The sequence below is a fragment of the Myotis yumanensis genome, unplaced genomic scaffold (assembly GCF_028538775.1).
Source record: "Myotis yumanensis isolate MYYU_CA2020_CCGP unplaced genomic scaffold, mMyoYum1.0.hap1 SCAF_8, whole genome shotgun sequence".
NCBI lineage: Eukaryota > Metazoa > Chordata > Mammalia > Chiroptera > Vespertilionidae > Myotis > Myotis yumanensis.
The window spans coordinates 12,303,900-12,326,393 of NW_027223759.1; the positions used below are offsets into that span (position 1 = coordinate 12,303,900).

General features: G+C 39.5%; 1 protein-coding gene across 1 annotated transcript in view; it reads left to right on the forward strand.

The window, feature by feature from the left end:
- Positions 1–22,494, forward strand: part of PARD3B (par-3 family cell polarity regulator beta) — a 907,609-nt gene that overhangs the window by 454,300 nt on the left and 430,815 nt on the right. Inside the window, exon 6 of the mRNA XM_070421939.1 lies at positions 17,203–17,289. Within this exon, the coding sequence (XP_070278040.1) occupies positions 17,203–17,289 (87 nt within the window). The remainder of the gene's footprint in view (positions 1–17,202; positions 17,290–22,494) is intronic.

Here is a 22,494-nt window from a genome sequence, read left to right on the forward strand (position 1 = left end):
ACCAAGATTTTTCATAGTTTTAATGTAACATTATATGAAGCCAGTTGCTCTCATGTTTACCAGTACTTCTTTTCTCGGCACTAATTTCCAGTTCTGCCCTAGCTACTACCTGGGTTCAATTCCCAGCCCCGCTGCTTACTGGTCCTAATTGCTTAGGCAAGTCACTCATCTGTCATTGCCTTCATTTCTGGTCTGTAAAAGAAATAATAATAAATCCATCACAGGATTGGTTTGAAGACTAAATGAATTAATATATGTAAAGCACTTTAAACAGTGCCTAGGTCAGAGTCAGCCCCGTGAGTATTTGCTACTGTTGCTACCACTATAATGTAATTATCATTGTCTATGTTACTATTATCATTACTACCATCATGATTAGTATCATTTTTTAAGTTGCTTTAAATTTTGCATAAGGAAAGGAATTCCATATTTAACAGATGCTTGGCTTTAGCACTAGAAGGTGATGCTTCTGAAGTTGATGGTCACTTATTCATTTAGCCAACAGATTCCTTTAATTCCGTCCAGTTACTAATGAGTGCCAAGCATTTTACATGGCATTGGCTTTTAAAATATATGTGACCATCCTTTATTATTCTGCCTCACTGTGGACTTTCCTCAAGCTTATAATTGATAGCCATGTGAAATTGTTACTCTTTATATAGGTTGTTTTTTTGACTAATGAGCTACACAATAATAAAAATTTGGTACCGAAAATCTCCAGGGCCATGTCTTTTTAGAAGCTTGATAAGATTGTTTTTGGAGGTAGGCATAATGAGTGTAATACTCTTAATTCTGTTTGACTTTAATTTCACTTTTTGTAATGTTTGCTTTTTGAAGTTTGCTAACATCTTGGCTAAATGTTATGTGGATAGCTGTCGTAGAGCAAACAAATTGTGCGGTTTAGGGCTGCGGGAATAAATTAGCTAAGCTTTGGCTAGGTATGAGGAATTGAGACAAATAGAGTTTAGGAATTTTAAAAAAGAATATTCTTTAACTAAAAATATATCAATACAAGCTTCCACATGAGTTATATCATTACCTCTTGTAGGCTAAGGAATTACCAAGTTTAGAACAATTAACTTCTAGAGACTCAATCTGCATCCATCACTCCTTTCCCCAAATCTTTTGACTTCAGTGTTACCTGTTTTGTGCACCTTCTCAGGTGCGAAGGATCTTAACAACATGGAATGTATAGCGAGCAGGGGAAACTTGGAGGTAGCAGTTCTAGGAAAAGACACTGGTTTTAGCTGGTATGGAATGATGAAGAAGTAGCTGAAGAGAAATTATGAAGTCATTTAAAGCTGAGTTATTGGGTCAGCATTCTCCAATACAGGTCTTGGAACCAAACAGCATATTTGTTAACTGGATGACTGAATGGATAAAATGCACAGATCCATAAATCATAAACATAACTATTAGCTGCTTTCCCATTATTAACACAAATATCTTTATTTACAGAAAAAAAAATGACACTTAGAGGGTAGTCTATTTGTAGACCACCCTCTGAGTGTCATCTATCTCTGATGAAGCACCATTCAATTTATTTTGATCTTAAGAAGACAATGAAGCAAGAGGTGTCTAGAGGGTGAATTTTCTTATATGTAAATTTACACCTTAGCTTCTCCATAAAGGGCCAGTGGTGGATGCCGGAGACCTTCACCTCATTCCTAACTTCTATCTTGTTCCTGACCTGACCTTATTTCTTGACATTCCCCCACACTTGCCTCCTCCAGACTTGCCTCTTTTTCCAGGCTTAAAACTGCCCTTGCCTTTTATCCCCTCTTCTCCTTTGCCTCTAATATCCATTCATTTAGCAAATTATTGGCAGAGCCCATCTGAGAATATCTTGAGCCTTTCCCTGTGTTCTTGTGCTATTTTCCTATAATCAGTGCTCAAGCATTATTATCTGTCAGATAGATTCTTGCAAAATTTACAAATTCCTTTCTCCGGTACCAATCTCTCCCATGTCTTTCCATTATCTAATTGATCACACATATCACCACCACTTATATATAACTAACCACAGCATTTATCACAGTGCCCCTTCATTCTAAAACCTTTAGCAACTCCGTTTCTACAACATTAAGTGTGAATTTTTCAGCGTCGAATTTGACATGTCATTCTCAGATTTGATCTCAAACTAATGGCTCAACCTTATCTCCTACCCACCACAACCAGTCAGTTGATCTATCTTTCTCTTACCTTCTCTCCTTCTGTTTCCCTCACTCTTTCTATCTTCCCTTCCTTCGTGCCCTCTGACCCCCAATTTGTGTGCCCACAACATACTGCTTCACAATCTCAGTGCAGAATTGTGTGCATGCCCTCTCTACCCCCTTGCTAACTCCTTGGATTGAAGATATATTTGCCCTTCTCAGTTCCATCTCAAATGCAACCTCCTCTCAGAAGATTTTCCCAGTTTTCCTTTCTGATCCTGTATCCTCTTCCTCTGAATCTCATGAGAAAGTGCCCCCGATTTGAAAAACGTCATAGTGGTTTAAAACCACTGATCTGGAATGCAGCAAGTTCCAATTTGAGTCCTGACTACCTTGTATGACTGGCATGATGTTGGACAAGTGATTTAGCCTCTCTAAGGATCAGTTTACTTAGCTGTAACATGGAAGTGACGTAAGCAGTTATACATTTGATTGAGTACATGTTATAACACCAAGAATGCAACTAGCACAGGCATCCCAAGTTAGAGCTTGCTTACTTTCACTGAGAACGTACTACTGTTACTACTACTTCTATTTTATTGCTTTGTATTCTTCTTTTCATTACCTTTCTTAACCTGCCTCCTAGATTATGAACTCCTCAGGCTCTTTGTTTTTTCCTTGCAGAACTTCCCCATTGGAACTACTCACTATTTGGTGAATTAAGTGAACTCCACTACCATCAACAGCAAATTCTTTGTTAGATGTTTACTCAGTGTATTTGCATTAACAGAACATTTACATCAGGTGGGCTTCAGTCTCAGATGCAAGCTGTTCTGGGATGTCCATCTCTGGACTCCATCACTCACTCCCTTGTATATGATAGACTGGGCATCAGTCCCTAAAGGCCGCCAACCACTGCCTTCTATGCACCTATTACAGCCTCTGTCTTCTCTCTCACTGTCAGCAGTCTAATCGTGAAGAAAGGTTCCTCAGCCCTAAAGTATTTAAAGATTTATTTAAAAAGTCTTACAAAGGAAATAAGTTGAGAAAAATTGTAAAGCCTGAAATAGGTTATTCCTTTTTAATCTATAAGCTTACTTGTTCCCTCAGAATGTTCTAATAATCATACTAATAGCTGATAGTTACTGGTCTCCTTGTATATAGCAGATACTGATATAGGATGTATATGTTAGCTTCTCTATTTTTTTTTTCTTTAAAACCAACAACTCTACTAGAGATTTATCTTAATTTCCCATTATACAAATAAGGAAACATGCTTTTGGTCTTAGTTTAAATGATTTACTCAGACACTTGACTGAACATCACCACTAGGATCTACTTGCTGTCTAATTGCACAAGTGAATCATGATTTCCTTCTGAACCAAACTGTCTCCCCATCCCTCCCCTGAGTCCAGTCTCCTCCCTACTCTAAAAGAGTGGCCTCACTGAGTTAAATCATTGTAATGTTAAAAATGCTGTCTATTTGCCTGGAGTGAAGAAATTAGACCTACAGACTCCTGCAGCTCCTGTCGTATCCTCTCCCTCAAGCTGTACTCCTCTCCTCATGGTGGAACCAAAGGCAACGCTTTCCATCTAGTTCTTGCAGAGCAGCTCATTTGTAACCACTGATTCTGCATCTCCTCCCATCATTTTGTTCTAACGTCTTACATAGGTAGCAGCTGGTTCCAGTGATTATTGAATCAGTTTTGTCAACTGGATCTTAGAATGTTTATCTTGTTAACACTTTTGGACTTAATGCTTTGTAACTACCTGCTTCTGTTTAAGTTTGTCGTAGGAAGCTGTGTGGACTTAGCTATTTTGACTGTAGTGAAAGCTTCTGACTTTTACTTAACTGAAGTATTTTCATTTACCCCACAGTTCATTTTTTGTCTGTTTTCACAAGTAGCATCCAATCCTGTTTTCCTTCCATTGCTAGAATATCCCTTTCATCTTATTTTCTACATTTTCCACTCTTAGCCCTTCCCCCATCCTATCTAATAAAAGACAAAAAGGGTAATTAACCATACCTCTGCTATGCTTCCCATTGGCTAATTAGGGTGATATGCAAATTAACTGCCAACAAAGAGGGCACAATGATGGGAGGTGAAAGGGGAAGGACGGAAGAACAGTGATCGGAAACCCAGGCAGCAGGCAAGAGCCTCGCTTGCAGCTCCGTGATCGCATGTTGATCGGAGGGAGAGAGAGAGCCTCATTGGGATCGGAGAGCCAGGGCGCAGGCGAGGTGGCACCCCCGCACCCCAGCACCTGACATGCAAAGGTCAGGGATGAAATGATTTTCCCAAACACATCTGCAAATATCCTGGGGAAGACATCACTGAAGAGTTCACAACAACTCTCTTACTGGGCAAGGAAGAAAACAGTTTACAACGGAAACAATCCCTTACATCAAAGTTAAGGTCCCTCTGAGTAAAAAAGAATATTGCCAACGTAAAGGAGGGGGAGCAGGCAAAAATAATAGGTTCTCATGACTTCCGCTGAAGTTTGAGCATATGACAGAGTCAAAACGAACATACAAATTAAAACAGACAGTGGACATTCAAATGACCGGAATCAACTGTCACTGTTTGTCCCAATAGCAGCAATGCTTATGTGATAATATAGTTTAACAAACATACAGAACAAGTCACATGATAAGAGAGGTTTGGCTTCTAAAGTAAATTGAATATGTTCTTTAAAAATTCTCATGTTCTCCCCTCTGACTATAATTCTTAATTTTCCAATCAGAAAATTACCCCAGGTGATCCAGTAACATGTAGAACTCCAGTAACCTAACTTATTTAAAAAAGCAAACATCCCAACCATTTTAAAAAATATTTAAATTGATATTTTAGGGTTAAAATTATAGAAGATATTTAGATCCAAATATATTTTCTGAATAGAAAATATTTCAGTTTTTGATTTTAAAAAAAACACATAAAAAATATATGTGATACATTTTCCCAAGGAACTCTGAATTAGTACCTTTCCCTCTAACTTTCTTCAAATTAAGAGAATCTATGGAGTTCCCTATACTGCACAAGTTTTAATGAAAGAAAATAAGACTTTCTAAGAGCATCAAATACATGTTTTCTTATTTACAAACATATATACTCTTCTTTCTCTCTCTCTTTCTCTTTAAAATATATTCTTACTGATTCAGAGAGGAAGGGAGACGGAGAGAGATAGAAACATCAATGATGAGAGAGAATCATTAATCGGCTGCCTCCTACACGCCCTGTACTGGGGATCAAGTCCACAACCTGGGCATGTGACCTGACCTGGAATCAAACTGTGACTTCCTGGTTCATAAGTCGATGCTAAACCACTGAGTCACACCGGCCGGGCTCACTTCTTATTTATAAATTCATTCCAAGGACCTATACAGCTTGAAAAGCTTTGGAAGTAGTTTCAAAAAAACTAGCTTTTAAGTAACAAGAAAACAGTTATAGAAGAAAGTTTAAATTAAAAGAAAAAAATTGTTTTAATTTATTCAAGAGTGGGAACATCCTCCATGAAAATGTGTACCTTGACTGTGGATGGCTGGGTGGCCTTATCACACCTTAGGAATTCATATGCTTTTTACAATGAAAAGAAAGAGAATTTCATCTCATTCCTCTCCCAGGGTAGATGTCTGTCAATAGAAGGTGGACATCAATAAAAGGAGGGGCTTGCACAATCAATCCAGAAAGTCAGCAATCTATGAATAATCCAGAACCAAGTATTTATCTCCTCTGCCTCACACCCTCCCTCCCAGCCAGTGAGCAAGATAATTACTCTCAAGTCAAGCTAAGTGCCCCAGTCACAGTGGCCCAATGCTGACATACAAAGCATACAAGCAATTCTCACTCTGGCATAAAAGTGACAACTTTCTTGGAAGAAAAGCAGATACTGTAAATTTCTCAAAGTCTTCCTGAAACATTTTTTTAAAGTAATTTTTACTTCTTTAGAAAAAATGCATACATGGCAAACCATCTGTAATAAAAGGCCCATTCTATAAAATTTTACCTGGTCCTACTCATATCTGCAATCATAACCATATTTACAGACAAATATATCTATACTAATAAAAGAGTAATATGCTAATTAGACTGGGAGACCTTCCAGGAGACCTTCCAGATGTTCTTCTGGACAAAGCCACGGTGGCAGGGCTGAGGTAGAGGCAGTTAGAGGCCAAGAGGGGAGGACAGTTGTGGGTGATCAGGCTGGTGGGGGGCGGGGCTGTCGGGGGTAAGCAGACCAGCAGGGGGGCCAGTTGGGGGCAAGCAGGCCATCAGTGGGGCAGGTCGGCAGGCAGAGTGGTTAGAGGCAATCAGGCAGGCAGGCAGGCAGGTGAGTGGTTAGGAGCCAGTAGTCCAGATTGCAAGAGGGATGTCCGACTGCTGGTTTAGGCCTGATCCCTGTAAACTGGCAGTAGGACATCCTTCGAGGGGTCCCAAATTGGAGAAGGTGCAGGCCAGGCTGAGGAACACACCCTCCCCTGTGCACGAATTTCGTGCACCGGGCCACTAGTCTATATATAAGCGACCGAACGGCTGAACGACCAGTCAACCAGTCACTATGATGCACACTGACCACCAGGGGGCAGACTCTTAACGCAGGAACTGCCCCCTGGTGGTCAGTGTACCCCACAGTGGCAGTGCCGCTCAGCTGACCGAACGGGTGCTGGACGCAGGGCTCACAGCTGGCCACCGCAGCCTAGAGACCACAGCGGAGCGGCAGTGAGCCTAGTAAGAGGCGGCGGCATGCGCAGTGGAGCCCGGATGAGCAGGAGCAGCAGGCGGCGTTGGACTGCTGGTTTTGGCCCGATCCCCACAGGCTATGCCAAGGGACCCCACCGGTGCATTCGTGCACCGGGCCTCTAGTACATAAATAAATGTGTGCATATCCTGCTCACTGGTCCCTGAATTCTATTCTGTAATTTACCTAAACAAATAGCATTGATAGCTATTTTCACTCTATGAGGTACTGTGTCCAGCCCTACTTGCTGTGTTTATCTTCCACGAATGGTGTATAGAGAGATTTCTATGGAACACCATCAAATTTATATAATACCGAGGTTTGTTTTTTTTTTAAATAAGTAAAAATATATGTACTAATCTCTGAGGCCCCCTTTTTAAAAATGCTTTTCTTTCTATCTTGAAATGAATAACAGATAACAGTTTATAAAGAGCATGGTGGGCCATGGTATGCATAAAACTTACAATGCTTGTCTATATTAACTAGATCAAATTCTCTGTAAGTGCCTGCATATTACAGTCAACAAAATTAAAAGTCTTGTTTGTTTCTAATATAAAAATATTTTCATCGTAGTAATATAACAGTTGTCAAATATCCCTCAAGCCAAAAACTGTGCTGTCCTGTATAAAAATAACCTAAAAGTTCATTCTGAAATGTTGAAAAATAAAATCTTATAAAGTAGAAGTGAAACTTAAAAAATGCGTCCCCCCAAAAAGTTTTAGTTTTTAAAACAAGATTGATTACTGTAACAGATTATAAGATTTACTTTATTAAGTGAATGTAAAAATACAGGACTAATAAAGAGCAGACATCAGTGTGACACATAGAACTTAAGTTTACACAGGGGTTTTGAGGGAGGTAGAGAAATATTTGCAAAAGAGAAAAAATGAGAATCCATAAAGGCATTCTAAAACTTCTTAAGCTGAAATCTTGAAGTCTATACTAGACTAAACACTTGCATTCCAAAAACCTTTATATAATACATAGGAGTGCCATCTATCAGCATGTGTGTACTTAATACATTTATTAGGAAAGATAAGTGTTATGCTCTAAGTGCAAAACTATAAAAGTACATCATAAAGGTTGAGATAATAAAGTTTCAACGGTTAAATGAGATTTTAGTCTCTGTTTTTAAAAGTCTTTAAAACAATACCGTAACCTTAGAACGTGAATGTTTTGGTTTAGTCTTCCTCAAATACCTCCAAAAGCACTATATAGCTGTTATTATATAAAAATGATTGCCTTGTGGTCCATTAAAAGCTATATAACATTCTCTGCCCACCAAACAATTTTTATTCATGACTTATAATGCATCCCTTTACCTCGTATTTTATATACATATATTCATGTAATGTCCATATTCTCACACAGAGAGTACAGAGAAGAATCTATTTTATCCTATGATATTATCACTCTAAGATTTGTTTTGTTTCTACCTTTTATTCCAAGCCTCTGCTATAACCTGCTTGACTGAACAAGTTTTAAATATATCAGCAATATCTGAGCAAAACTCATCTGAAATTTTTATCAGCTTTGAAATTCCATCATATTCCACAAATGTTGGAAAGTGGCATGCTCTCCTTTTTTTTTGCCGTTTTTAATGATAATAGGTTTGCAATGAAAACACATTAAAAAATAAGCTTAGAGGGAGAGAAAATGGCGGAGGCTTAGACGGACGTGTTGGTGCTTTGTCCCGGACCAGATAGGGGCGAGCAGCTGAAACGGGTAACAATCAGCCTGATCAAGCTGGGGAGGTTCAGCTGAGAGACAGTCTGCAGCCAGGAAAGACAGAAAACTCCTAAAAAATGCGGATGGTTAGAGATTGAGGCTGAAACCTCCCTCTGGGCGCCAGTGCAGCGGCGAGACCGCGCCATCTCAGGCAGCGTTTACCGGCATCCAGAGATCGGCTACTAACCCGGAGGCAACGATTCACAAACAGCGCGACTGCAAGAGCCAAGGGGAGACCTGCACCCCTCCACGGAAAGGTTAGACTTACCTCAAAGGTGCGGTTCGCAGTTCAGGTTGGAGCGAGGAACGCGCGCGCGGGCGCAGGGGGAAATCTGCGTCCGCCAAAATCCGCGCTCTCCAAAATCCGTGCCTATAGAGGCCAGCGTGTCTCGCAAGGGGGGAGGGCTCCCGCAGGGCTGCTGCCAGAAGGTAACACTATAAATGAGCCCATAGTTGGACTGGATGCAAAAGGGCTGCCTCAGAGTTTCCCTGATAGCCTGGCTACTTGTTGGTGCCAGGGGCTTGAGCGCGCGCAGACACTCCGCGCGGTTATGGAGGGTGGAACCCTGCAAGTTCGAACAGCTTCCCAGGCTCTTGTTTGCACACTTCCTCTTACTTCTGTGAGTTTGATTGTTGAGCCCAGTGCATGTGAGTGCCCAGTTGGGGTCACTAGCAGAGCTTGTAGGGGAAGATTGTTTTTGGGGAGCCTGGGAAACAGAGCTGGGAGTGGCGCCGGGGGAACCACCTCTGGGCGGAGCTGGTTCAGGTACAATAGAGAACTGGTCGGAGAGAACTTATAGCCTCGGAGGTCAACCCAGACACACTGCCACCCAGAGGCAGAGCCACGAACTGACTCCTCTGTAAATACAGATAAGGCAATAAGGACTGTGGCTTACAACAAGGAGGAACAGTGTATCAGAGGGAAAGTCAACATTCTCCTGAATTCCGGGCGTGCCAATAAGAAGAGTAGAAGATCTGAAGCACCTGCATTAATGCACATTTTTATTTTTATTTTTTTAAATTACTTTTTCTCCTTTTAACTAAGAAAACATTTTTCTTTTTTTTTTTTTCATTTTTCTTTTTCTCCATCACCCGATTTTGCCCTTTCAGCTACTACATTTTTATTTTTAACTAGTATTATTACCGCTACCATTTTACCAGTTTTTAAAGTGTCATCTTATCTTGTCTTTATTTTATTTTGGGACTAATGTTCTCCATTCTATTTTCATCGTTCCTTTAGCAACATTTTTCTCCACCTCAATTTGCCTCTGTGCTAAACAATCTTCCCCACTTTTTCCCTTTTGCTGTCCTGTTTCTCTTACCCTACTCCAGCTTTAGATCTTCCCTATTCTTTTTACCCTCTGTCAAAATTTAACCCTGCTTAAATATCCTATGTCCAATCCCCTGTTCTAAATCCTTATACACCTTTCCCTTATCTTCCTTCACTATCCATTTTTTTTTCTCTCTCTTCTTCTTCTTTTCTCTCTCTATTGTTTTATCGTTGTTTGCCTGATTGACGAGTATATTGTTTTTCTTTTTTTTTTTCTTTTTTTGATTGTTTGTGAGGTTAGACTGCTTATTCTTTTTATTTTCCTGCCCCTCCCTCTCCCCCCCGCCCCCCCTGGTTATTTCTGCGCTCCTCTGTCCCCTTGCGTCGCTTGATATTATTGGTTGTTTGTAGTTTGTATTCATCTCCAGGAATCTGTTGCTGCAGTTTGTTGGTATTAGTGGCGGACCTATAGGAGTTTTCTCCTCACATAAATAGTCTCTCCCCCTTTTACACTTCACTCTCTTTTCTCTCTTACTTTTTTTCTTCTTTCTTTTTTTTTTTCTTTTATTCTTTTTTTCCTCCTCTTTTTCCCCTCCCTTTTCCAATCTCATTTTTGCACTCCTTTTTTTCTTTCTTTCTTTTTTCTCTTCTACCTTTTTCTCTTCTCTCCCCCTTATCTCCCAACTCTCTTAGCTCGGGTGGCCACCTTTATTTGGGGTTAGTAATATTGTAAATACAATAGTGTTCAGTGCCTGGTACGTTGTGCCTTGTTGTGTTGTATTTTGTGCCTCTAAATCAACGCAACAGATTCAAGCAACAGCGGCCTCCTGATCACCACACGCTCTGCCTGGGGAACAGTTGCTGCGTCTGAAGCCTCCCTCCACCAGCCAGAAGAGCCACCACAACTGTGAACAGCACCCATCAGAGGCCCTGCTATCAACAGAGGAGCCGCTGCTACCACAACCGCCCAAGGAGCAACCACAGCCCGAGGAGCCACTGCCACCCAGGGAGCAGCCACTGCCACCCAGGGTCCAGCCACTGAACGATTCAACAACTAGTAATGTCAGTGAGATCAAACATGGGTAGACAAAGAAACCCCCAAAGGAAAGAAAAGGAGGACTCGCCAGAAAAGCAGCTAAGTGAGACAGAGATATGCAACATGACGGAAAAAGAATTCAGAATAAGGTTCCTAGAGTACATGCACCGGATGTTCAAGAAGCAAGAAGAAACAGATGAAAAACTCAACTACGTATGCAAGAAGCTAGAAGAAACAGATGAAAAAATCAACAACTTAAGTAAGTCCCAAGAAGAAATGAAGAGCGACATAGCTGCAATAAAAAACACCATTGAAAGTATCAACAGTAGACTGGGAGAAGCGGAGGACCGAATCAGTGAATTAGAAGACAAGGAAGCAAAACACACTCAAACTGTACTGCAAATGGAGAAAAAAATTAAAAGACAGGAGGAGAGCCTAAGGGAACTTTGGGACAACATGAAATGAAGCAACATACGAATAATAGGGGTGCCAGAACAACAGAAAGATGAACATGGATTAGAAAACCTATTCGAAGAAATAATATCAGAAAACTTCCCTGAGGTGGGGAAGAAAAAAGTCACACAAGCCCAGAGAGTCCCAAACAAGGTGAACCCGAAAAGACCCACACCAAGACACATCATAATTACCATGGCAAATGTTCAGGATAAAGAGAGAATCTTACAGGCTGCAAGAGAGAGGCGGAAAGTAACATACAAGGGATCTCCCATTAGATTATCAAATGATTTCTCAACAGAAACACATCAGGCCAGAAAAGAATGGACGGAAATCTACAAAGTGATGCAAAGCAAAGGACTGAATCCAAGAATACTCTATCCAGCAAGGCTATCATTCAAAATTGAAGGGGAAATAAGAAGCTTCACAGACAAAAAAGGGCTAAGGGAGTTTATCACCACCAAGCCAGCCATGCAAGAAATGCTAAAGGGACTGGTGTAAAAGAAGAAATATCAAGCTCAGAAAGAAAACAGCCACACACACACAAAAAAAAGAAATGGCTACAAACAAGTACCTTTCAATAATAACTTTAAATGTAAATGGACTAAATGCTCCAAATAAAAGACATCGAGTGGCTGAATGGATAAAAAAACATGACCCATACATCTGCTGTCTACAAGAGACTCACCTCATTGGAAAGGACTCACACAGACTGAAAGTGAAGGGATGGAAAAATATCTTTCACGCAAATGGAAAGGAAAAGAAAGCTGGGGTAGCAATACTTATATCTGACAAAATACATCTCAAAGTGAAGGCCATAACCAGAGATAAGGAAGGCCACTTCATAATACTAAAGGGATCAATACAACAAGAAGATATAACCCTGGTAAACATATATGCACCCAGTGCAGGAGCACCCACATACATAAGAAAACTTCTGGAAGATATCAGGGGAGATATCGACAATAACACAATCATAGTAGGGGACTTTAATACACCACTGACATCACTGGATAAATCCGCTAGACAAACAATCAGCAAAGAAACAGCAATCCTAAATGACTCACTAGATCAGATGGACTTAATTGACATCTTCAGAACACTTCACCCCACAGCTGCGGAATATACATTCCTCTCAGGTGCTCATGGGACATATTCAAAAATAGACCACATATTGGGTCACAAGCAAAGTCTCCACAAATTCAAGAAGATTGAGATCATAAAAAGCATCTTCTCAGACCACGATGGCATAATGTTAGAAATAAACTACAATAAAAACAACCCAAAATACTCAAACACTTGGAAGCTGAATAGCATGTTATTAAATATTGATTGGGTTACCGATGACATCAAAGAAGAAATTAAAAACATCCTGGACACTAATGACAATGAAAACACAACAATCCAAAACCTCTGGGACACAATGAAAGCAGTCCTGAGAGGGAAGTTTATAGCTCTACAGGCCTATCTCAAAAAACAAGAAAAAATGGTAGTTAATCATCTAACTCTACAACTCAAAGAATTAGAAAGAGAGCAACAAGAAAACCCCAGAGTGAGCAGAAGGAAGGAGATAATAAAGATTAGAGCAGAAATCAATGACATAGAGACCAAAAAAACAATACAGAAAATCAATGAAACCAAGAGCTGGTTCTTTGAAAGGATAAACAAGATTGACAAACCCCTCGCCAGGCTCACCAAGAAGCAAAGAGAAAGGTCCCAAATAAACCAAATCAGAAATGATAGAGGCGAAATAACAACAGACCCCACAGAAATACAAATGATTGTTAAACAATACTACGGGCAACTCTACTCCAACAAACTAGACAACCTGGAGGAAATGGACAAATTCCTAGAAAAATACAACATTCCAAAACTCAATCAGGAAGAATCTAAAAACCTCAATAGGCCAATAACTATGGAAGAAATTGAAGCAGTCATCAGAAAGCTTCCAGCAAACAAAAGCCCAGGGCCAGACGGCTTCACAGGGGAGTTCTACCAAACATTCAAGGAAGAACTAAAACCTACCCTCCTCAGACTACTACAAAAAATTCAAGAGGAAGGAACACTTCCAAGCTCATTCTATGAAGCCAGCATCACCCTAATACCAAAACCAGGTAAAGACATCACAATGAAAGAGAATTACAGGCCAATATCCCTCATGAACATAGATGCCAAAATCCTCAACAAAATCTTAGCAAATCGGATCCAGCAGTACATCAGAAGGATCATACACCATGACCAAGTAGGATTTATCCCAGGAATGCAAGGATGGTACAACATCCATAAATCAATAAATGTGATACATCACATAAACAAATTGAAAGAAAAAAACCACATGGTCATATCAATTGATGCAGAAAAAGCATTCGACAAAATCCAACACCCATTTTTGATAAAAACTCTCAGAAAGGTGGGAATAGAAGGATCATACCTCAACATAATAAAAGCCATATATGACAGGCCCACAGCCAACATCATACTCAATGGTCAAAAACTAACACCATTTCCCCTAAGAACAGGAACAAGACAGGGATGCCCACTCTCACCACTCCTGTTCAACATAGTACTGGAAGTATTAGCCATTGCAATTAGGCAAGAAGAAGAAATAAAAGGCATCCAAATTGGAAAAGAGGAAGTAAAACTGTCCTTATTTGCAGATGACATGATATTATACATACAAAACCCTAGAGACTCCATCAAAAAGCTACTAGAATTAATACATGAATTTGGCAATGTAGCAGGATACAAAATTAACCCCAAGAAATCTGAGGCATTTCTATACACCAATAGTGAACTTTCAGAAAGAGAGATTAGAAAAACAATCCCATTTACCATCGCACCAAAAAAATTAAGATACCTAGGAATAAACTTAACTAAAGAGGTTAAAGACCTCTACTCAGAAAACTACAGGACGTTGAAAAAAGAGATAGAGGAAGACATAAACAGATGGAAGAACATACCATGTTCTTGGATTGGTAGAATCAACATCATTAAAATGTCCATACTACCCAAAGCAATCTATAAATTCAACGCACTTCCCATTAAAATACCAATGGCCTTCTTCAAAGATCTAGAACGAACTCTCCAAAAATTCATCTGGAATAAAAAAAGACCCCGAATAGCTGCAGCGATCCTGAGAAAGAACAAAGTAGGTGGGATCTCAATGCCAGATATCAAACTGTATTACAAAGCCACTGTTCTCAAAACTGCCTGGTACTGGCACAAGAACAGACATATAGACCAGTGGAATAGAATAGAGAGTCCAGAAATTAGCCCGAACCAATATGCTCAATTAATTTTTGACAAAGGAGGCATGAACATACAATGGAGCCAAGATAGTCTCTTCAATAAATGGTGTTGGGAAAATTGGACAGATATATGCAAGAAAATGAAACTAGACCACCAACTTACACCACACACAAGAATAAACTCAAAATGGATAAAGGACTTAAATGTACGACAGGAAACCATAAAAATTCTAGAAGAATACAAAGGCAACAAAATCTCAGACTTATGCCAAAACAATTTCTTCACTGATACAGCTCCTAGGGCAGTTGAAACTAAAGAGAAACTGAACAAATGGGACTACATCAAAATAAAAAGCTTCTGCACAGCAAAAGAAACCATCAACAAAACAGCAAGAAAACCCACCTCTTGGGAAAACATATTTGCCAACGTCATATCTGATAAGGGCTTAATCTCCAAAATTTATAGGGAACTCATACAACTTAACAAAAAGAAGATAAACAATCCAATCAAAAAATGGGCAAAGGATCTAAATAGACACCTTTCAAAAGAGGACATTCAGAAAGCCAAGAGACATATGAAAACATGCTCAAAGTCACTAATCATCCGAGAGATGCAAATCAAAACAACAATGAGGTACCATCTCACACCTGTCAGAATGGCCATCATCAACAAATCAACAAACGACAAGTGCTGGAGAGGATGTGGAGAAAAAGGAACACTTGTGCACTGCTGGTGGGAATGCAGACTGGTGCAGCCACTATGGAAGGCAGTATGGAGGTTCCTCAAAAAATTGGAAATGGAACTCCCATTTGACCCTGTGATCCCACTACTAGGAATATATCCCAAGAAACCAGAAACACCTATCAGAAAGGATATATGTAACCAGATGTTCATAGCAGCACAATTCACCATAGCTAAGATCTGGAAACAGCCTAAGTGCCCATCAGTAGATGAATGGATTAGAAAACGGTGGTACATCTACATGATGGAATACTATGCTGCTGTTAAAAAGAAGGAACTCCTACCATTTGCAACATCATGGATGGAACTGGAGAGCATTATGCTAAGTGAAACAAGCCAGTCAATGAAGGAAAAATACCACATGATCTCACTCATTCATGGATAATAAAGACCATTACAAACTTTTGAACAATAATAGATACAGAGGCAGAGCTGCCTCAAACTGATTGTCAAACTGCAGTGGGAAGGCCAGAGAGAGTTGGGGGGCAGGAGGGAGGGGAGTAAGAGATCAACCGAAGGACTTGTATGCATGCATATAAGCATAACTAATGGACATAAGACACTGGGGGGTAAGGGAGGGTAGGGGTTTGTCAAGGGCGGGGGGGGAAAAAAGGACACTTATGTAATACCCTTTGTAATACTTTAAGCGAAAAAAAATAAAAAATAAAAAAAAATAAGCTTAATCCTCTGATAAGAATATATTTAATGTATTTATTTTAGATTGCTGATAATTTAGAGAATATTTCATGCAGAGACTTCATTAGACATTTGCTGTCTTAATGCTGTTCTCAACTTTCCAGCAAGGAGCCAAATTTCACTATTTTCAATTTGGAGCAGGAATGCATTTGTAGCAGCTGTAGCTCTTAATTTGACATCTAGTTTCTGGTCATTTTCATGTAAATAGAAAACAATAGAAACCTGCTTACAATTTCTATAACTGGGATGTTTGCTTCAACTTTATCATTTTTCCTCTGGCAATTTTATTTTCTCTCTCTGGGATTAAAAGAGCCAATAATTGCTCACGGTTATTATTTCCCATCTATATAAAAACGTGTTAGTTCCACATTTTATTACTCAAAAGCTCCCAGGGTCTTCTACATTTCAGTCATACACACTATCTGTTAATGTTTCTAGCTCCTCCTCTCCTTAATCTGGAGTAGGTTAGGCGGGTCAGGCTTTCTATTTCTTTCTGTAATACATTTTCTCCAGGCTTTATAACTTTTTTTCTGCCTCTAAAAAACATACAGAGGTGAAAATTTGGAATTGTTCCATTGAATACAACTGATGCCTTATTAAAAGGCAACTTTAAATTTTGATTTATAATGCTTTGGACATGCCTATATATATTACCAACTGTGGCTTCACAGTTGGAAAATCTAATTCTATGCTTTTTCTATTAAATACATATTTTATTTCATTTTTCCTCTTTTTGGGGGGGGAAATCATACTTTATGATTATGCATAGCTGTGCTTAGTTCTATGTATTTTATCATCTATACAGTAATTTTCAAGTGTGTCTCAATGGGGAAAAATTTTATTTTTTTGTACATCCTTTTAAATATGTTGATTTATGTAGATTAAGTAGGAAGTTATTTTTGTAGGTAGTCATTTCCATTTGTTCCTCTTCTAGGAGAAAAAATAAGAAATCAGAAACTCTTTGAAGCATTTTATTTCCCGAATCTTCTGAACATTATCAGTAAATCATGCACTCCTTTGATTTTATCTCTGCTGTTAAATTTATAGGAGTTGATATAATCCTAAAATCATTTTTTTAATGTGCTTCATCTGTGTTATTTTTAGCAGAGACTCATCTATGTTCTTTTTTTCTGCCCCAGTGATATGACCAGAACAGTGGAGATTTCTGCCGAAGGAGGCCCCCTGGGAATACATGTAGTGCCCTTCTTTTCTTCTCTGAGTGGAAGGTAAGATGCTTTTCTTCTGTCAGGAGTTCATGCTAATGGAAACCTTGACCAGAGCTCATTTGCCCAAACATTTCTCAGAGGAGGATTAAGTGTGTATCTTTGCTATTCAGACGGACACCTCAAGATAATACTTCTGTTGGCCACGTATGTGTTAGAAAGAAAATGAAACCATTTGTTTCTAAGATGCAATGGAAAAGAAAAAAAATCAATGACAGTTCCTGAATTTACAATTAATTATGAAGTGCTTTCTTAATGTATTCTTATCAGTCCTATGTAGTAAACAAAATCCTTAGAAAAGATTTTAATATATTGTTAGATGAATATTGCAACTGAATTTTTTAATGTTCTAAAATACACTTCAACAAATGAATATAGTAATTCCAAACTGATATTTTCTGATATTCCTCAGGAATATAGATTTTAGAATAATAAATAATATAACATATCTAATTGTATCAAAAGCTGTGTATATTCTGATGATGTTAGCTATAGTAAGAAAACGTCATCATGCTATTTACTTTAAAAAAAATAAAATATGATCAATTATAAATAACTTACCATATCCTTTTAAAATTTTACACTGGCGAATGTTAATTTAGATTGTGTCAGCATTTCTTGAAAATAATATCTACCCAATTGGATACTGATGGAAATTAAATGTGTACCCGAGAGCTAATATTAATACTGTTATAACAACCATACAAAACTAGTATTAGATATTATGTCACTTTTCAACAAGATACTGCCTTTAGATTTATATTGACAAGGACTCTCAAAAACTTAAAAGAAAATCAGTATTTCATATGACACGATTTTAAGTAGTTTGCTATATTTGTTTTCTTAAATTAAATGCATCATCAAAAAGGCAGAACACTTTATTTCAGCTTAGGAGAGACCAAAGAGTAGAAAAGTCAGTTGATTTTCTCAAGGCCGTACAAAATTCAGATCTCCAGACTTGCTCTCACTCCATTGCTCCATCTAAAATAGAACTTTTCCCAAAGGTTATATAGTATTAATGTACTGGTTCTGAATATTTATTCAATTCAGGCTGCCATATAGCAGGAAGAGCAGGTTTAGGCCTGATATTTTGGTTGGCATCGTTTTCAGCAGGTAGCCATCTGCTACCTGTAATTGCAAAGTCATCACCTTTTTTTTTCTGCAAATAACAGCTGATGCCAAGCTGTTGCCGGAATGGATGCTCCTGAAAAAGAAATGAACTGAAAAACCGGTGGCTCTTATTGTCTCATTTCCTGTATGTGTTAATAAGCGTGTTTATAAATGTTCCGGGTGATGGCACAGGACAAGCAGAGGCTGTTTCTGATAGACAGGGAGAGTATTTACCCAGTTGTCCTGAGAAAGTCTAATGGCTTTTGGCAGAAGTGCAGAGGTAGAGCTTTGTGAAATACCAGAGGGGTTACAGTACAGGCCCTTTAGCTTAATGAAGCTGGAGTAGAACACACGATCATCCCAATGTCCAAAACGTGAGGGAATATACAATGTGCTCATCATCATACTTCATTTTCAGTGGTTTGGAAAACAGGTTGACCCTCTAGACCAGCAATCACCTTCTCTCACTTCAAATGAGGAAAACTCACTGGAATTTATTGATTTCCTCCCTTCTCCCTCCTAGTTCTGACTTCTCTAGCATAAGCCTCGTAGAATAGTGGAAAGAGGGTTGGGCTTGGATTCAGAACACTTGGATTTGGATCTCGGTGTTCTCTTTTTATAACTTTGAGCAAGTCCCCTCAATTTGCCTCTTGTGAATACCTATTTCACATCAAGGTTATGAGGATTAAATGACATTAAAAATGGGAAAGCGCCTTGTAAAACACACACCATATGAATGTGTAAATGGTCATTATTATTATTATTTTGACTAAAACAGAAAAGCTTAGTTCAACAATGAACTTTTATAAGTTCATGGTCAACTGTGCAGTAACTTAGTGAAATAGTTGTGTAACTTTTTTCTGCTATCCACTAGTATTATAGAAAGGAAATTTAATTTAAAAACATAAAAAAATAATATGGACGTGGAGACATGAGCCAATAAAAGTTAAGAAGTAATGAGTACAGGCTGAAAAAGCACACTTAACTCAACCCATGTGTCTAGCTGTAACTGGGTATAGAGCGTGTCAGACAAGTGTCTGGCTTCATAATGCCATATGGTTTCACTGTGGGAGAGGGGGTGGGGTGAGCTAAGGTCAGAGTGGTATACTTAGTTCTTAATTTCCTTCCATTTATTGGTTTGTGTCATTATTTTAAATTAGAATTTACATTTAATTATTTACTAGGGCTACTGTAATTGGCTTTGCCTCCATTTTTTTTTTTTTTTTTAGAAAAATACTGCCACACCTGTTGTTGAATTAGAAACCTAATCTAAGCTAGAACACCCTGAGTACAATATAGTGGCTGTTGTATTAGATAAAGTCTCAATGGATTCATTAGCTATCACAGCACAGGGTGCTAAATGCTGCTTGTATGGAGGGCTATTGGCTTGCACAGTAAAACACAAACAAACAAATATATATATAAAAACTGAGTTTTGGCAGGTAAAAAACAATGTAATTTTATTTTTTGTTAAATCAATGTGGTTTTGTTCTATAATTAAAGTCATTGAATCTCTTTGATTTTTAGTAAATAAAAATACTGTAGCTCAGTTTCATAGGAAGGACAGCTAAATATGAGAGAGAAGAAGGAAGGGACGGGTAAAGAGAGACACAATGTGAGAAGAACTGATGTTTAGATCAAAATGCTAAGCTGGGAGCGTGGTGGAAGCCATGTGATACAGTGGGAAGCATGTGAGGCGGCCAGGGAGAGGGTGGGTTAGTGCCTAAACGATTCTCAGAAGACCAAGGAGCAATTGCTACCCCTCTGATTCTTCGGGACTATGGATTTCAGCCTCCTTTATCACTGCTCATTAATGCAAATTAACCTGTTTATCTCAGCTTATAACTCCTCGACAGCATTAATCATTATATCCTGAGAGTCTTGGTCTCAAATGAGACAGCTAATGCAGCCCACCAGTGTGGGGCAAAGTGGATTATGAAGGATTCTTTTCTGAGTCTCTCATACTCTGCATGAAATCAAACTGGAGGAATCCATTCCTTCCAAGGAACAGAGAGGCAGGAATGGTTTGCCAGGGACCAAACTCTTAAAATCAGTCAGTTTTACATTTTACCAAAATTACCTCTGACACATGGCTTTTAGAGTTGGGCTTATACTGACAATAAATTTTTCATGGAGAGTTAGGTTATTTAGATCAGCAAGGGTCACATAGCATGCTCCAGCTGTAAAATGCCAGCTAAATTGCAACCCAGTGGCCTGAAAGAATTAATTCATCTCCCAAAATGTGAAATTAAATCCTACGGAGTGGCATTACATGACTGATGATGTACCGAATTAAATTAAAGGAAGACTTGAATGCTTGTTAAAAAAATATCACTTACATAAACTAGTTTAGAACCACATGTGAGTCTCCTAATGGATCGTGTTATTGTGAGTCCACCATAACAAACTCCAAAATGTGAACTCTCAGAGAGTTGTTGAATTTAGGAAAGAAACACTAGTTTGTTCTATTTCTTTACTTTTATATTTTTGCATGTCCAAGAGTTCAACTTTTAATATTATGTTAGATTAAGGTAGGATTAGTGCCTTAAACATATTCATTTGAATCTCAGATCCTTTATCAAATAGCAACCTTGGCCCCTGTCCTCCTCCGCACAGAATGAGGTTAAATTACTAACCTACTGGAACTAGGGAGTGAAGCGTAACACCTCACCACACACTGGGCCTGTGACCCTGGGCCTTCCCTGAATGGGTGGTATGACTGTTTGCAGTTCTCTCTCTCGCATCCGCATACTGTATCCATCCAATATGTTTGCAGTAGAGATCTCAGTGTCACTGCTGTGCTTCTCCTGCTGCCATCTCGAGATGACATGTGCTCACTCAGCCAGCTGAGGCCCTGGAGGCAGAGGCTCCACTTTGTGGCTGTTCCAAACAGGAAGATGGGTTTTCTCCTCCACTTTTATTAGTGGCAGCCCTTTGTCCATGGCTGACCCTATTATTCACCCATAAAGTGTGCTCATATCTTATTTAGATTTGAGATGTAATGCAGAGGGGCTGTATAATAGTCCTCGAGGCCCCTATAGAAGGAGATGACAAAGAAAAGCAAGAGGACCAGGGAAGAGGAGATGGCAGCTTCTCCACACCCAGAAAATTCCTCATGGAGAAGGTCTTTCTCACTCTGGGCTACAGCTAGTTACCCTGACATGCCATAAGGAGCAGGGATATCCTCAAAAGAGAAATATCTATAATAGACATGAATTTAATATCTTCTAGTTTTCTATGTAGTTACTACCGATATGTAATAGATTTACACACACACATATATATATACATATATATGTATGTATGTATGTATGTATGTATGTGTGTGTGTATATATAAAAGCCCAGGGACCAGAACAGCAGAATGACCAGAACAACCAGAATGACCGATGGCTATGACGTGCACTGCGGCAGCCAACCAGCCTGATCCGGGCCCCGATCGCCCGCCCTCCCCAGCCAGCCCAGCCCCCAGTCAGCCCCCAACACCCAATTGTGGGTGAGGCCAGTTGGCCAACCACCGACGGCCCTTCCCCCCTGCTGGCCCAGCCTAATGGGCTCTCATCGGGGCGGGCCAACTGGACCCCATCCGTGCATGAATTCGTGTACCAGGCCTCTAGTCTATATATATAAAAGCCTAAGTGACCAGTCGATCAGTCACTATGACACATACTGACCACCGGTGGCAGACACTCAATGCAGACGCTCAATGCAGGAGCTGCCCCCTGGTGGTCAGTGCACTCCCACAGCGGGATCCCCACTCAGATGACCAGGATGAGCAGGAGCAGTTCCTCCCCGGCCACCTGCCACTCCGAGCACTGCTACATTCCTTGGGGGATGTTGGATGCTGATTTTAGCCTGATCCCTGCAGGCCATGCTGAGGGACCCCACCGATGCACAAATCCGTGCACCGGGCCTCTAGTATATATATAAAATTCAATCCCTATCTTTTTATTGCTGTAGTTCTTTCCCGTTCCTTTCTTTTCCAGTTCCCTCCCTTCCTGACTTTAAGCCACAACCACAAAGCACCAGGAGCCACCAGGTATCCTCTCTGAATCCAGATTGGTTGAAATTTCAGGCATCTCTTCCCAAAGCCCTGCGT